The following is a 17,895-nucleotide window of genomic DNA, read 5'->3' as shown; positions in this document are numbered from 1 at the left end:
TCTAACAGATCAAAATATACCTTAAATCACTAGTGTATGGCTTTGTTCTAGTCTCCTGCCTGATCACATTCTCTCCCTTTTTTCTCTTTTTTTTTAAATCCTCTTCTTTTTCAAACAACTTCTTATCAATTCCTTTTATAAAATCTTTTATAATTTTCATCTTTACAGTCATATTCCATCCCTTCATCGTAGTAACCCTTATTTTTGTACATATATAAGTTTTCTTTCTTTAAAATTTTGGGAGGCACTTTCTTCGACCAGACCAAACTACACCCAAAATCTAGTGTGTGGCACTGATCTATGCACCGGCCTGATCATATTTGATCATACTCTGGGTTTTTTGTTGTTGTTGTTGTTCTGTTTCTGTTTGTTTTTATCTTTTTTTTTTCTTTTTTCTTTCTTTCCCTTTCTTTTCCCCCAGTTTCAGGTCTTTTCTGATTTGTTTAGAGCATATTTTCTGGGGACGTTGTTACCCTGTTAGCATTTTGTTCTCTCATTCATCTACTCTCCTCTGGACAAAATGACAAGATGAAAAAATCACCTCAACAAAAAGAACAAGAAGCAGTACCAACTGCCAGGGACCTACTCAGTATGGACATTAGTACGATGTTGAAACTAGAGGTCAGAATGATGATTTTAAAGATACTAGCTGGGCTTGAAAAAAGCATGGAGGTTATTAGAGAAACCCATTCTGGAGAAATAAAAGAACTAAAATCTAACCAAGTTGAAATCAAAAAGGCTATTAATGAGGTGCAATCAAAAATGGGGGCTCCAACTGCAAGGATAAATGAGGCAGAAGAGAGAATTAGCGATATAGAAGCCCAAATGATGGAAAATAAAGAAGCTGAGAAAAAGAAAAAACAACTACTGGATCACGAGGGCAGAATTCGAGAGATAAGCGATACCGTAAGACGAAACAACATTAGAATACTTGGGATCCCAGAAGAAGAGGACAGAGAGAGAGGGGCAGAAGGTATATTGGAGCAAATTATAGCAGAGAACGTCCCTAATGTGGGGAAGGAAACAGGCATCAAAATCCAGGAGATAGAGAACCCCCCCTCAAAATAAATAAAAATAGGTCAACACCCCAACATCTAATAGTAAAACTTACAAGCCTCAGAGACAAAGAGAAAATTCTGAAAGCAGCTCAGGACAAGAGATCTGTAACCTACAATGGTAGAAACATTAGATTGGCAACAGACCTATCCACAGAGACCTGGCAGGCCAGAAAGGACTGGCAAGATATATTCAGAGCACTAAATGAGAAAAATATGCAGCCAAGAACACTATATCCAGCTCGGCTGTCATTGGAAATAGAAGGAGAGATAAAAAGCTTCCAGGACAAACAAAAACTAAAGGAATTTGCAAACATGAAACCAGCCCTACAAGAAATATCGAAAGGGGTCCTCTAAGCAAAGAGAGAGCCTAAAAGCAGCATAGACCAGAAAGGAACACAGACAATATACAGTAACAGTCACCTTACAGGCAACACAATGGCACTAAATTCATATCTTTCAATAGTTACCCTGAATGTAAATGGGCTAAATGCCCCAATCAAAAGACACAGGCTATCAGATTGGATAAAAAAACAAGACCCATTGATATGCTGTCTGCAAGAGACTCATTTTAGACCCAAAGACACCCTCAGATTGAAAGTGAAGGGGTGGAAAATCATTTACCATGCTAATGGACACCAAAAGAAAGCTGGGGTAGCAATCCTTATATCAGACAAATTAGATTTTAAACCAAAGACTGTAATAAGAGATGAGGAAGGACACTATATCCTACTTAAAGGGTCTATCCAACAAGAAGATCTAACAATTGTAAATATCTATGCCCCTAACATGGGAGCAGCCAACTATATAAGGCAATTAATAACAAAAGAAAAGAAACACATCAACAACAATACAATAATAGTGGGGGACTTTAACATTCCCCTCACTGAAATGGACAGATCATCTAAGCAAAAGATCAACAAGGAAATAAAGACTTTAAATGACACACTGGACCAAATGGACTTCACAGATATATTCAGAACATTCCATCCCAAAGCAACGGAATACACATTCTTCTCTAGTGCCCATGGAACATTCTCCAGAACAGATCATATCCTAGGTCACAAATCAGGTCTCAACCAGTACCAAAAGGTTGGGATCATTCCCTGCATATTTTCAGACCACAATGCTTTGAAACTAGAACTCAATCACAAGAGGAAAGTCAGAAAGAACTCAAATACATGGAGGCTAAAGAGCATCCTACTAAAGAATGAATGGGTCAACCAGGAAATTAAAGAAGAATTAAAAAAATTCATGGAAACCAATGAAAATGAAAACACAACTGTTCAAAATCTTTGTGATGCAGCAAAGGCAGTCCTGAGAGGAAAGTATATAGCAATACAAGCCTTTCTCAAGAAACAAGAAACTTCTCAAATACACAACCTAACCCTACAGCTAAAGGAGCTGGAGAGAGAACAGCAAATAAAGCCTAAACCCAGCAGGAGAAGAGAAATAATAAAGATCAGAGCAGAAATCAATGAAATAGAAACCAAAAGAATATTAGAACAGATCGACGAAAGAAGGAGCTGGTTCTTTGAAAGAATTAATAAGATTGATAAACCCCTGGCCAGAGTTATCAAAAAGGGAAATGACCCAAATTAACAAAATCATGAAAGAAAGAGGAGAGACCACAACCAACACCAAAGAAATACAAACAATTATAAGAACATATTATAAGCAACTACATGCCAGCAAATTAGATAGTCTGGAAGAAATGGATACATTCCTAGAGACGTATAAACAACCAAAACTGAACCAGGAAGAAATAGAAAACCTGAACAGACCCATAACCACTAAAGAAAATGAAGCAGTCATCAAAAATCTCCCAACAAACAAAAGCCCAGGGCTAGATGGCTTCCCAGGGGAATTCTACCAAACATTTAAAGAAGAATTAATATCTATTCTTCTGAAACTGTTCCAAAAAATAGAAATGGAAGGAAAACTTCCAAACTCATTTTATGAGGCCACCATTACCTTGATCCCCAAACCAGACAAAGACCCCATCAAAAAGGAGAATTACAGACCAATATCCTTGATGAACACAGATGCAAAAATTCTCACCAAAATACTAGCCAATAGGATCCAACAGTACATTAAAAGGATTATCCACCACGACCAAGTGGGATTTATCCCTAGGCTGCAAAGTTGGTTCAACATCCACAAATCAATGTGATACAATGCATTTATAAAAGAAATAACAAGAATCATATGATCCTCTCAATAGATGCAGAAAAAGTATTTGACAAAGTACAGCATCCTTTCTTGATTAAAACTCTTCAGAGTGTAGGGATAGAGGGTACATACCTCAATATCATAAAAGCTATCTATGAAAACCCCACAGTGAATATCATTCTCAATGGGGAAAAACTGAGAGCTTTCCCCCTAAGGTCAGGAATGCAACAGGGATGTCCACTATCACCACTGCTATTCAACATAGTAGTAGAAGTCCTAGCCACAGCAATCAGACAACAAAAAGAAATAAAAGGCATCCAAATGGGCAAAGAAGAAGTCAAAATCTCACTGTTTGCAGATGATATGATACTTTATGTGGAAAACCCAAAAGACTCCACCCCAAAACTGCTAGAACTCATACAGGAATTCAGTCAAGTGGCAGGATATAAAATCAAGGCACAGAAATCAGTGGCATTCCTGTACACCAACAACAAGACAGAAGACAGAGAAATTAGGGAGTCAATCCCATTTACAATTGCACCCAAAACCATGAGATACCTAGGAATAAATCTAACCAAAGAGGCAAAGAATCTGTACTCAGAACACTATGAAATACTCATGAAAGAAATTGAGGAAGACACAAAGAAATGGAAAAACATTCCATGCTCATGGATTGGAAGAACAAATATTGTGAAGATGTCAATGCTACCTAGAGCGATCTACATATTCAATGCAATCCCCATCAAAATACCACCAACTTTTTTCAAAGAAATGGAACAAATAATCCTAAAATTTGTATGGAACCAGAAAAGACCTCGAATAGCCAGAGGAATGTTTAAAAAGAAAAGCAAAGCTGGCGGCATCACAATTCCGGACTTCAAGCTCTATTACAAAGCTGTCATCATCAAGACAGTATGATACTGGCACAAAAACAGACACATAGATCAATGGAACAGACTAGAGAGCCCAGAAATGGACCCTCAACTCTATGGTCAACTAATCTTCGACAAAGCAAGAAAGAATGTCCAATGGAAAAAAAGACAGCCTCTTCAACAAATGGTGTTGGGAAAATTGGACAGCCACATGCAGAAGAATGAAACTGGACCATTTCCTTACACCACACACAAAAATAGACTCAAAATGCTTGAAAGACCTAAATGTGAGACAGGAGTCCATCAACATCCTAAAGGAGAACACAGGCAGCAACCTCTTTGACCTCAGCCGCAGCAACTTCTTTCTAGAAACATTGCCAAAGGCAAGGGAAGCAAGGGCAAAAATGAACTATTGGGACTTCATCAAGATAAAAAGCTTTTGCACAGCAAAAGAAACAGTCCACAAAACCAAAAGAGAACCGACAGAATGGGAGAAGATATTTGCAAATGACATATCAGATAAAGGGCTAGTATCCAAAATCTATGAAGAACTTCTTAAACTCAACACCCAAAGAACAAATGATCCAATCAAGAAATGGGCAGAAGACATGAACAGACATTTTCCCAAAGAAGACATCCAAATGGCCAACAGACACATGAAAAAGTGCTTAACATCGTGTGGCATCAGGGAAATCCAAATCAAAACCTCAATGAGGGCGCCTGGGTGGCTCAGTTGGTTAAGCGACTGCCTTCCGCTCAGGTCATGATCCTGGAGTCCCAGGATCGAGTCCTGCGTCGGGCTCCCTGCTCAGCGGGGAGTCTACTTCTCCCTCTGACCCTCCCCCCTCTCATGTACTCTCTTTCTCTCTCTCATTCTCGCTCTCTCAAATAAATAAATAAAATCTTTAAAAAAAACAGAAACAAACCTCAATGCGGTATCACCTCACACCAGTCAGAATGGCTAAAATTAACAAGTCAGGAAACAACAGATGTTGGCGGGGATGCGGAGAAAGGGAAACCCTCCCACACTGTTGGTGGGAATGCAAGCTGGTGCAGCCACTCTGGAAAACAGTGTGGAGGTTCTTCAAAAAGTTGAAAATAGAGCTACCATATGATCCAGCAATTGCACTACTGGGTATTTACCCCAAAGATACAAATGTAGGGATCCGAAGGGGTACATGCACCCCGATGTTTATAGCAGCAATGTCCACAATAGCCAAACTGTGGAAAGAGCCAAGATGTCCATCAACAGATGAATGGATAAAGAAGATTTGGGATAGATAGATAGATAGATAAGATATACACAATGGAATATTATGCAGCCATCAAAAAGAATGAAATCTTGCCATTTGCAATGATGTGGATGGAACTGGAGGGTATTATGCTGAGCGAAATGAGTCAATCAGAGAAAGCCATGTATCATATGATCTCACTGATAAGAGGAATTCTTAATCTCAGGAAACAAACTGAGGGTTGCTGGAGTGGTGGGGGGGGTGGAAGGCATGGGGTGGCTGGGTGATAGACATTGGGGAGGGTATGTGCTATGGTGAGTGTTGTGAATTGTGCAAGACTGTTGAATCACGGACCTGTACCTCTGAAACAAATAATACATTATATGTTAAAAAAAAAAGAAGAAGAAGATAGCAGGAGGGGAAGAATGAAGGTGGGGAAATCGGAGGGGGAACCGAACCATGAGCGACTATGGACTCTGAAAAACAAACTGAGGGTTCTAGAGGGGAGGGGGGTGGGAGGATGGGTTAGCCTGGTGATGGGTATTAAAGAGGGCACGTATTGAATGGAGCCCTGGGTGTTATACGCAAACAATGAATCATGGGACACTACATCAAAAACTAATGATATAATGTATGGTAATTAACATTACATAATAAAAAAAAGAGAGAGACAGAGAAACCAGGAAAAAAAAAAAAAGACTGTCTTGCTTTCCGTGAGTCCCCCGGTCCGTTTTCTTTCTTTCCTTCATTTCCCCTTTGAAAAACAAGTTCTCACCATATATAGGAAAGTGTGATGGCAAATCAAATACAGACTATGAATATGAAGTAAGCCAAATTTTAGTAAGTGTATCGAGGCCATAGATTTGCTGCAATATGTAGGGATTAAATATTCTTCTTGTGGACACATCTAAGAAAAGTGACAATCCTATTTATGGCTGAGTGGAAGGGAACATTTCACCTGCTGTCTGGCAGCTGTCCAACCAGTGTAGTTCCTATAACCAACAAACTGATCCCAATGAAAGCCAAGGTGACCCTGAAAGAGAAAAGAAAAGGTAATGCAAAAGTTAATCGCACAGTAAGGGGAAAAGGGAAATAACCTAAAAGTTCGTAAATAAGTTTTATTCTATCTACAATATGGAATATGGTGCTGCCATTAAAAGAATTGGGTAAATCTATAGATTCGGACATGGAAGAATGGTCCTGGGTACATTTTGAGAGAAAAAAAAAAAGCAAAATAAATTTCAAAATAACATGTAGAGTGTGATACCATTTTCGAAATAATAGCATATAACTAGTTTATAGATGCACAGAGAAGGCCTGGAAATTTATTCACAAAACTATCAAACTCAATCTATGTAATCATCCAAGGGTTAAACAAGCTAGTGAAAAGAATAAATTAAAACACTTGCCCTTTTGCTTTTCTGAATTATTTTAATATTTTTAAATATACTCATATTAACTTCTTGTATATATAAGAAAAAAGGTTTATGGTTGTATGAAGAACTCATGTCAGGTTGAAAGTAATTATCTTATTTTGTCCAGGATACACTGGTGGGCATAGTATGATTGTAACTATCTTCCAAAGGTCTAAAAATAACTTGTTTTCCTGTGGTTTTTTAATGACAGGGGGAGGTACGATTCAAATTTTTCTCAAAGGAATTTAAAATTTAGAGCAAATAGCAAGAAAGGCTCTTTCATAATAAGAACACCAAATTATAGCACCATGCAGAAACCCTTTAATGCAAATCTGTTGTCCCTTTGTAGGTCCATGGTAACTCAGAAGTTAGTAACAAGTTGACTGACAATACCTCTAATTCCACAGACACTTTCCATTTTTGAAAGTGTCGAATCACTTCAAAAAGAAAATATTTTCAGAAATGTACATAGAATTACACAAAAAGATGAAATTGAAATTTAAAATCTTTCAAAATAAATGGGGCTTCCTTATAAACACATTGTTAAGGTGTTAAGCCTCATTAAAGTCTTAAAAAAAAAAACCACAACAAAAACCTTGTTAAAGTCTTGGTTTAAGACCATGTGACAGAGCAATCTGAAGGCCAGATTCAGTTTTCTTTCCATGCCATATTTTCATGCTAACCACAGAACAATAACTAAATCACTGTTTAAATCTCATCCACCAATTATGCAAAAGTTTTAAAACATTTTCCTACCTTGTCTTAATGAGAATCATTTGTTCCGAACACACTAAATCAGAAGGGGTTACATTTGAACATGTTCAACAATGGGATCAAAACTATTGGAAGTTTTTATTTGCTAGATTAACAGGCCAGAAACTTCTGGTTTCCAGTTTAAGTGAGCCAACCTGAGAGCTCTCATAGATGTCACAAGTTTTCAGCCACAGTCTGTTTTTTTTAGGAGTTTTACTGAGATAAAATTTACCTATCATACAATTTACCCATTTAAAGTAGGCAATGGTTTGGGGCATATTCACCAAGTTGTACAACCATCAACATAATCAATTTTAGCACGATCTGCTTTTTGAGTGTTCACTTTGTAGCAATGGCTCATCTTATAAAGCATTTACGGAGCAATTCTTTCACACTAAAGAGGATGGACTGAGAGTAGGAGTCTTAATTCTTCTATTGCCTTCTTCTTGGGTGCTTACATTACTGGATTTTCCTACATCTGTGGTTTCTTTGCAAGAATCTACTATGTTACTTCTTTAGTTTGTGAGCATTACGAGCACTAGTTTAATCTAAGTAGATAAAAGAATCATAACACCATTTGCTGGCACCCACAACAGGTGAAAGCTAACCGACAAACGAGAGCATCTCAAACACTCGGTCTTGCAAAAATCCTCACTCTTCCCTCAGGTGGCCTTGGATACAGTGCCTGACTCATGGGCCAAGTGCAGATGTAAGAGCTAATCTATATAGTCAACTTTACTGAAGTTGCATTTTTTTTAAGAATAAAAACAGAATAAATGGAAGCTCTAATTATAAATAGCCTAGAAATGTCTAATAAATAAAAGCTCAAATATTTCCTTCATGCATATCGACGGACAGTCTTGCGCACGTTCAGAGTACATGAACTGCCCCCCCCAGTTGGGGAACACTGACTTAAGGTTCAAGCAAAAGTATATGTGAAACCCTGAATTTCATTTTGTTATCACAGCTAAAATGATTCCCAAAAGACATACCATGCCCTGACTAGCAAACTGGCAACATGGGCAAAAAAAACAAAAAAACAAAAAAACACACACAGAAAGAGCTTAGAAATATGCCTTTGCCTATACTTAAGCAATCTCTTCACTTGTAATAAACCTAAATGAGGCAAGTATAGGCCCCCCTGGGGATGGTCAAATGGTTTCAAGTCATGTGCCAATTTGAGGTGGCTAATTCAATTGCCTGGACAGTTCTATTGAGAGGGTGCCAAGGCTATGTCCAGGGAAGTGAAGCAAGACCATCAACAGCAATATTGTGACTGGTATACATGCCTCCTACCTGCCATCACCATGCTGGACACACCTTGGCCACCAGTGCTCCACCCCACTGCCCAGCATCACCTCTGCTACTCTTATGTTCCCCATGGTGGCTCCAGTAAACTGCACTTGAAAGTACCTCCTCATCAGGCAGCATTCCAACTCAGAACCAGAAGGGGACACAGATGGCGAACTTTTTTTTTTCAATTAACGTATAATGTATTATTTGTTTCAGGGGTACAGGTCTGTGATTCATCAGTCTTACACAATTCACAGCGCTCACCATAGCACATACCCTCCCCAGTGTCCATCACCCAGCCACCCCATCCCTCCCACCGCCCTCCACTCCAGTAACCCTGTTTGTTTCCTGAGATTAAGAGTCTCATGGTTTGTCTCCCTCTCCGGTTTCATCTTGTTTCATTTTTCCGTCCCTTCCCCTATGATCCTCTGTCTTGTTTCTCAAATTCCTGATATCAGTGAGATCATATGATAATTGTCTTTCTCTGACTGACTTATTTCGCTTAGCATAATACCCTCTAGTTCAACCACGTCATTGCAAATGGCAAGATTTCATTCTTTTTGATGGCTGCATAATATTCCATTGTAGATATATACCACATCTTCTTTATCCATTCTTCTGTTGATGGACATCTAGGCTCTTTCCATTGTTTGGCTATTGTGGACATTGCTACTACAAACATTGGGGAGCAGGTGCCCCTTCGGATCACAACATTTGTATCTTTGGGGTAAACACCCAGTAGTGCAATTGCTCGGTCGTCGGGTAGCTCTATTTTCAACTTTTTGAGGAACCTCCATACTGTTTTCCAGAGTGGCGAACTTTTAATAAGAAAAGTGAACCATGATGGAACTAGGTGGGACAAATTCTGTCTTCCAGATGGCTCTCTCTCGGATGGTAACCATTCTCAGTAATTTTTTTCTCTCCTGTGCAACTGTGAACTGCTACAGACCAGCAGGGAAAGGCAGTTACAGTTTGGTTGACACTCTGGTGAAGGCAAAACCGTAAATCCTTTCTTTTTTCCAACTTCCCTTTTCCATCTATCCACAAATGATTTATGACTGAAAGAACAACATGGATCCAGACTGACATATATTCCATTCTGAATACACAACTTCACTGGGGGTAAAAAATGTGAAAGGAGAATAGATACTTGATATGTTGGTATGGAGGTCACAAGGGGTAGTGTTTTGCAGGTAGGAAGGGGCAAAATTAGTGCCATAATACTCTCGTGAGACCATTACATACATGATTTAAAAAGAAAGCTGAACCAAGGATACCATCAATTACTGGGCAGGAGACATACCTCAGGGGTAGTAGGACACAGTAGCGTACTAGGACGCCCAGCACCCACACCATGGTGAGTCGCAGACTGATGTACTGGAAATTTATATTGGTCCTTGTGAGGAGATTCCATGACACAAGCTCCTCTGAGGAGAACCTCTGGGTCACTTCATCTTCCACAATGGCTTCCAAGCCCTTCTTGGAGAAATAAAACACGTCAGACAGCTCAAAGTCCCTTCCTCGCAGACCAGAGAGCCCTTTTTCCATGGGTGATTCATCTCTTTGGATAATACCTTAAAAGAAAGCATCAGGACATGAGAAAATGCCATAGGACACAAGAACTGACCAATGGGGCAACTTTGTGCAGAAGATGGTTCAACAAATTTAATGGGTAATGTGAAGCAGATTTCAAAAATAAAAGACAAGCAACTGCAGTGGGAAAGAGGTGGAATCAGTCTACATAAAATGACCTCTACCCAATGACTTTAATGCATTACAAAGAAATTTGGTCCTCAATAACCCTTTTCTTGTTGCATTGCCTCCTTACACACCATTAGGGAAAGAAGTTACAGAACAAACTCTCTGCAAGTATAGATCTAGACTGCGTAAAAACAAAACCTTCTGTTTTCCCCTGATAAAAACCATAAAGCCAAAAGCAAGCAAAATGGCAAAAGGTATTTACCACAAATGGCAAAAGGCTGATTTTTTTTAATATGTAAAAATGATTTAATAAGAAAATCAGTCTCAAGGTCATGAACTGAATTCATAGAAACATTAATAGTTAATAGACCAAAACCTCTTACTAGCAATCAAAGAAATATGAATTAGACAAAGATTGGCCTATTTACATCATCAAATCAGCAACATTTTTGTTTAATGATAAAGTTCAATGACACAAATAAGTATTTTCACATTCAATTTGTGTGAACGTGGAACTAGTAGCAAGTTTGTCAAAATCCCTTTGGCATGAAGAGGCTAAAAATCGGTTTGTTGATGATTCAATAATTCCAATTTTAGTAATCTATCATAAGAAAATCATCAGAAATGTAGGTAAGAATGTTCACTATAGCATTTTCCATTATGATCGATCCAGACAAGATACAATGCATCTAATAAATACTGTAGTTAATAAATACCTTAATGTTAAGTGAAAAAAGGCAGGATCTAAAACTATAGTTTAACTTTATGAAATAGATATACATAGAAAAAATGTCAAGAGGCCACATTAAGTGGTCATCTGGGAAATACGATTAGATTTTCCTCTTTACGCTGTTATTGTCCTTCCCATAAAGAAAATAATTCAAAGAATTTTAAATAGCATAAATTTTGTAAATTGAAAAAAATGATCAATGCCACCCAGTTCTGACTACTAAAAAGAATCATAGATGAGAAGATCTTTAAATAAAGAGTGGTTATATACACAATGACATACTATCCAATCGTCCCTCTGGGGCCTGTCGCAAAGGAATTTACTTCCTCAATTGGAAAAGTCTTTCCTTTTGAGATGGAGATTAAGATATTAAATTCCCTGAAAGAAGATCCCCTTTGATTTTCTCACTTTCCAGTTTACTAGGAAATCAGCTGTGAGTGACAGTGCTGTATTACCTATCCCCTGGAGAACATGTATGTGCATCCATAGAAGGAGAGGTAATAATACATTTTTTTTTTTTTTGGAAGGAATAGCAGCATAATGCCCTGGAGTAGAAAGTCAAGAGGACCTGGAGTCCAAAATCAGGTTCTGTTTAGGACAGCCACCAGCTCTAAGATTATGCGTAAGAGATAAAGTCACCTAACTTGGTGTCCTCCTTTATAAAATAGGAGGTGGGAAAATTTTTAGTTTATTTACAGGGCTCAAGTTTCATGATTTCACTTTTGGGTTCTGGGGGTAGTTTTTGTTTGTTGTTACCAACATGAAAATCTAATACCTTATCATCTTAAGAATTAGAGCAATAAAATAAGCTCTTGAATGATTAGATTATCTTTTTCTGTCATCAAGTCTAAGTGGTTTAACCTTTCCTCACCCTCTCTGAAAAGGATTTGATTCCTATTAGAGGATGAACCAAGACAGTGTCACTACTGAATTACCCTCTTGCTCTGTGGACAGCTGTAATACCTCAGAGCAGGTTACTCAATCCAATTACTGGCCAATATTCAGCAGCGCAAGAGTTTCGTTATTTAGCAATATATAGGGTTTTGTGGTTTTTTGGTTTTTTAAGTCTAGAAGGGGAGGGAAGAACAAATTATTCGGCAAATCTCAGAATGAAACACACTGGAGACAGCAGACAGCCCTTCTAAAAATAACCTTTTCCAGAGGGGCGAGAGATAAGAATGCAAGTTCAAGTTGCCTCATTTTTTAACTAGGCCAGGAGAGAAGAGATCTGTAAACAGGGGCCAGCCCCCAGCCCCTGCCCACTTGATGTGTAATATTCTCTCTGCCCCCTGACCTACTTAATTCTGTGTAACTCAAATAAAATAGGATTCAATTTTATATTTTTGTTAAGCCTCTTTCAAAGGTATGTGGGTAACTTCAATGCCTCTAATTGACGAAGGATTAATTTCCAGAATATAATAAGACATACAAAAAAAAGTAAAAAAATATTTATAGGGCAAACCATTCATAAAAAGAGTAAGCCCCCCCCCTTAATGACTACACATTTTAAAAAGATGTTCAACTTCACTATCAGCAGAGAAACACAAACAAAAACAACAATGAGGGGGCGCCTGGGTGGCTCAGTCGTTAAGCGGCTGCCTTCGGCTCAGGTCATGATCCCAGGGTCCTGGGATCGAGCCCTGCATCAAGCCCCGCTTCGGGCTCCCTGCTCCGCGGGAAGCCTGCTTCTCCCTCTCCCACTCCCCCTGCTTGTGTTCCCTCTCCCGCTGTCTCTTTATAAATAAATAAAATCTTTAAAAAAAAAATGAGATACTATTTCATACCCATAAAGACTGACAGAAATTTTAAATTGAGTCATATCAAGTGTTGGTGAAAATTTGGCCAATTGTAATGTAATTAGTATAACCATACTGGAAAACAATTTGGTACCATCTAGTAAATGTAAAGATATTCATAGCCAGCGACCCAGCAATTCTACTTCCACGTATAGCTCAGGAAGATTTTTGTTCAATAATTTCAAATATACAGAAAAGTTGCAACGAGAGTTCACTTTACCCAGATTCATGAATTGCCAACACTTTGTCACATTTGCTTTATTGTTCTATCCCTGGATGTATAAAATGATACTTTTTTTCTGAACCACTTGAGAATAAATCACAGATCGTGCGCTTTGCCCCTAAATATTTCAGCACTTATTTCCTCAAGACACGAGGTTTTACTTATTTAATCACAATGAAATTGTGATTGTCAAATTGTCAAAATCAGGAAAAGTGGACATTACTGCAAAACTAGCATTGATTGTACAGACCTTATTCAAATTTTGACAATAGTCCCAGTAATATCCTTCGTATCATTTTTTTCCGGCCCAGGGTTCAACCAAGGATCTTACATTATACTTATATGTCATCTCTGTAGTCTCCTAATCATCAGAAAAAGGTCCTCAGCTTTTCTTTGTTTTTTTAAGACACTGACATTTTAAACCAATAATATGTTGTGCGTTAATTAACTGAATTTAAATAATAAAAAAGACATTGCCATTTTTTAAGAGTACAAACCATTTATTTTGTAAAATGTCTCTTTGGGTTAATCTGATGTCTCCTCATGATGAGATGCAGGTTGCACACTTTGGGCAGGAGTACTATATAAATGATGTGTCCTTCTCAGTACATCACATTGGGAACATGTGATTTGTTTGTCTCATGATTGATGACATTTAACTTTGATCACTTGGTTTGAGGTAGTTAGTTATTACTAGGTTTCTCCACTGTAAAGTTACTATTTTTCTCTTTTTGATTAGTAAGTGAAGAATTATTACCTATAAGTATCTATAAAGGAGAGATACTTTGAGACTACGGAAATATCCTGCTCCTCAAATTTTCACCCAGTGGTATTAGCAGCTTTGATGCTTCTTGCCTGAATAAATTGGTGCTATGTGCTTTTTTTTTAAGACTTTTTTTATGTTATGTTAGTCACCATACAGTACATCATTAGTTTTTGATGTAGTGTTCCATGATTCATTGTTTGCATATAACACCCAGTGCTCCATGCAATACGTGCCCTCCTTAATAAGATTTTATTTCCTCTTTTGAGAGACAGAGAGCACAGGAGCAGGTGGGGAGGGGCCGAGAGAGAGGAAGAAGCAGCTCCCCACTGAGCAGAGAGATCCCAGGACCCTGAGATCATGACCTGGGCAGAAGCCAGATGATTGACCCACTGAGCCACCCAGGCGCCTCACTATTTGTCTTTTAAAATGGTATTTTTCTCCATTCCACCTTAAAAAAGAGCTTTTCTGTTATACTCTAAAAATTCTTATATAATTGTGAAAAAGTAGACATTGCTTACAATAGCAACCTAAAGGTACAATAGATAAATGGGTGTATAGCAATATATACAAATATCAAATTATTATGTTGTACACTTAAAACTAATATGTTGTGATTATACCTCCATAAAAATAAATAAAAAAACCAAAAGGAAGCTCATATAAAAAAGGAGATGGACACATACACTGTATACTACACAAGAGCTAAAAGAAATTAACTGGAACATTTACCAACTTAGGTAATTTGCAAACGTCAGCATGAACAAACAACTCAGGATGATTGATATGTGGAACGTGATGTTTTTATAGAGCCTGACTAATGCAAAACAATAAATATTATGTGTTGTTTAAGGATACATACAAGTATAAGGAGAGTATGAAAATATGCACAAAAATAATAAACATGAAAAGCAGAGTAGTAGTTTCAGGGGTTGACAGGGTAATGGAATCAGGGAGCGATACACAGAAGATTTTAATTGTTTTTATAAAGTTTTATTTATTAAACTAAGTAGTGGCTACACATGTGTTATAACAAGAACAAAAAAGGTTACGTGGAACTGACAACTGTTCCTAAAATGAAAATCTGTATTGTCAGAGAGCTGGTACCAGCTTAGAAGCTCTTTCATAAGGCACACAAAATCTGAAAACGGGTATTATTATAAAATTCGATGTCAAAAGAAGCACTACTGAATACATAATATTACTTCCTTCCCTAATTATATTGACTACTGAGGGTCAGACCTACTGATTCAACTTACCCTAGGCATACCTTCTGAGAGAAAAAAAATATTTAATTCTGTCAACATAGAGGGAACACTCACTATGTATGAGGCATCAAAGTACCGTTAGAAAGAAAAAGAGGCAATATTTCTTTTGGCATCAAGAAATGTTCGTAAGTAGACTAGAAGTCCTCAAAATATAGATATAAATACAGATCAGATTTAACTGGCACAGACACAGTTTTGATATCAGTTTTTATTGTCATTAAGGAAACCTAGTTTTATCACTAACAAATTAGTCCTGATCCTTCAGAGCGATCCACATTTCTTAAATTGATAAAACCCTGACTCTAGGAAACATTTCCTTTTATTTCATAAGTCGGGTTCAAAACAGTAAAGCCATAAACATTTGAACTTTGTCCTTATACCAAATGCTCTGGTGAACCCGACAAGGTCCATACTTGGATGAAAATAAAATGAGAAAAACTCTCTCTTTCTAATATGAGAGATTAATTACACAAGCTGCCCTGTGCCCTATGCCTTTAGCGAGTCATGGTACATAAATAATACCATTTTATATGAAAAGCCTGTTAAAAGAAATAGAGGTTGAAGTTAAAACCATCTCAAATATAATTAACTCTAAATTAGCTGAGTGAACTCTTGGCATGACTGCCCATTTATAAATCACAGTAGTTTTGCCATCCTCCAGGTGTAAAGCATGCTTTCTACGTCAGCAGTTAGGGAAAATTAGGGTCCACTACAGACCAAAAGTGTATACAATAGGCTTTATATAGAGGAGCTGATCCTTAACCTGCCAATGGGCTATATTCCAAAAGTCAGAAGCTCGGAGTTCAAAACACACGCTCTCCTGGAAACTTTGATTGAATTAAGCGCAACTAACCCAAAAGTATAGGTGATCCTATAGTAGTAGTAGTACATGAAATATAAATCTCCTTTAGCACTGTTTCTACCAGAAATTTTTTGATTAAATCTGGTTTGGAATTAACAAAAATACACTTCCTTGTCCTGTAGTGACTTAGAGGGGGTATTTGGGAATTTTCAGGGATATTGGTAATGTTCTATTTCTTGATCAAAATGAGAGGCACATGAGTAAGTTCACTTCGGGAAAATCCTTAAGTTGTACATTTATAATTTTACATTCTTGCCTGTGTCTGTTAAGTTTCAATTTTGAAAAAATTTTACTTGCGATCCGCTGTACAATATTGCCTATACTTAACAATATTGTATTAAGCACTTACAAATTTGTTAAAAGTATAAATCTCATGTTCAGTGCTCTTACCACAATTAAAAAAAAAAAAAACAAAGGAGGCAGTATCTGTAAATCCCGTTTCAGTGATTTATCCACTATAGGATTAAATACTTCTTCCATTATAAAAAAAAAAAAAGTTCATACCCCCCTAAGCAAGTGGGCAGAGAGGAGTTTATCTGTGGGGGAACCAACCACTGGTAGTGAAGGCCTTTTCCTGGTGTGAGGAGCTCCTCTGAGGGGCTCTGGTCCATGGCAAGAAAGCCAGGCCTACATTCTACCCTGACCATGCCCCCAAAATCCTTCCTGACCCATCAGTGTGATAAAAGAAGAGACTAAGGCAAAGTAGTGTAAAGATTAACTGCATGGGGTTGGTGGGGGGTGGGGGGGTGGGGGAGGTGGACCAATGCTTCTGGCTTTAAGAACAGAAATATTCAATGTCAAGCTCCAGAGGAACAGACCCACATTCAAGCAATCACTTGGATGTAGTTAGAGACTGAAAGGTCTTTACACACTATTCACACAACTAAGGGCCTAGGACGGACGCCCCAGACCAGCAGGCCCTGTCCTTGTTCTTGTCGATCAAACATCACACAGATTAATACATCCGTCAGTCCATCAACTACATAGTCACCTAACTGCACAGCTTTCCAGCCCTCTTTTTGTCTCCTTGGTTCACAAAAATTTAGCTGTAATGCTGCAAGGCTAAGCTCTAAATACATCATGTGCAAAAACGTCCCTGGGCCATTAGTCAAGTCATAATTTCTGGCATGTAAATTAAGCAACTTGACTATGCTTATTTCGCAGTGAATCCTTTGTGTTCCTGATTACCGCTGCTCACCTTCCTAAGTACTTTTTTAAAAATCCAGTTTATTGTTATTAACTTAGTTAAGTGTAACAATGGTGTCAGGGTTATATTTAAAACAAAAGTCGGTTTTTTGAGATGTATACACTGAGGTACTTGAAGGTAAAATGGCATACTATCTAAGATTAGTTTTAAAATGGTTCCATAAAAGGATACACATTAAGGTGAGAATATGGTGTTTCTGATCGCTTATCTGTATTCTCTAATTTTCTATATTGCTCATATACTGCGTCTGTAATTAAAAATTTTTTTTAAAGATTTTATTTATTTATTTGACAGAGAGAGACACAGCCAAAGATGGAACACAAGCAGGGGGAGTGGGAGAGGGAGAAGCAGGCTTCCCGCCGAGCAGGGAGCCCGACGCAGGCCCAATCCCAGGAGCCTGGGACCATGACCTGAGCCAACAGCAGACGCTTAAGGACTGAGCCACCCAGGCGCCCCTGTAATTAAAATTTTAATTAAAAAATACTTCCACAAAGGCAAAACTGAAAAAAAGGATAGATGATGTAAATTCTTGTTGAATTTGGGTGATGGGTAT

At 37.9% G+C, this 17,895-nt stretch overlaps 1 protein-coding gene across 2 annotated transcripts in view; it reads right to left on the bottom strand.

The window, feature by feature from the left end:
- The window catches only part of GPAT3 (glycerol-3-phosphate acyltransferase 3), a 67,178-nt gene that overhangs the window by 18,028 nt on the left and 31,255 nt on the right, over positions 1-17,895 (bottom strand). For both annotated transcript variants that reach the window (XM_025887470.2, XM_025887469.2), the window contains exons 4-5: positions 10,096-10,366; positions 6,290-6,364 (exon numbers count right to left, since the gene is read on the bottom strand). In XM_025887470.2, the coding sequence (XP_025743255.1) occupies positions 6,290-6,364; positions 10,096-10,366 (346 nt within the window). The remainder of the gene's footprint in view (positions 1-6,289; positions 6,365-10,095; positions 10,367-17,895) is intronic.

The sequence above is a fragment of the Callorhinus ursinus genome, unplaced genomic scaffold (assembly GCF_003265705.2).
Source record: "Callorhinus ursinus isolate GAN/ISIS: 27379988/994484 unplaced genomic scaffold, GSC_fseal_2.0 scaffold4, whole genome shotgun sequence".
Classification (NCBI taxonomy): Eukaryota; Metazoa; Chordata; class Mammalia; order Carnivora; family Otariidae; genus Callorhinus; species Callorhinus ursinus.
The sequence above is the reverse complement of the archived record's forward strand: the minus strand, read 5'-3'. Positions and strand labels throughout refer to the sequence as shown.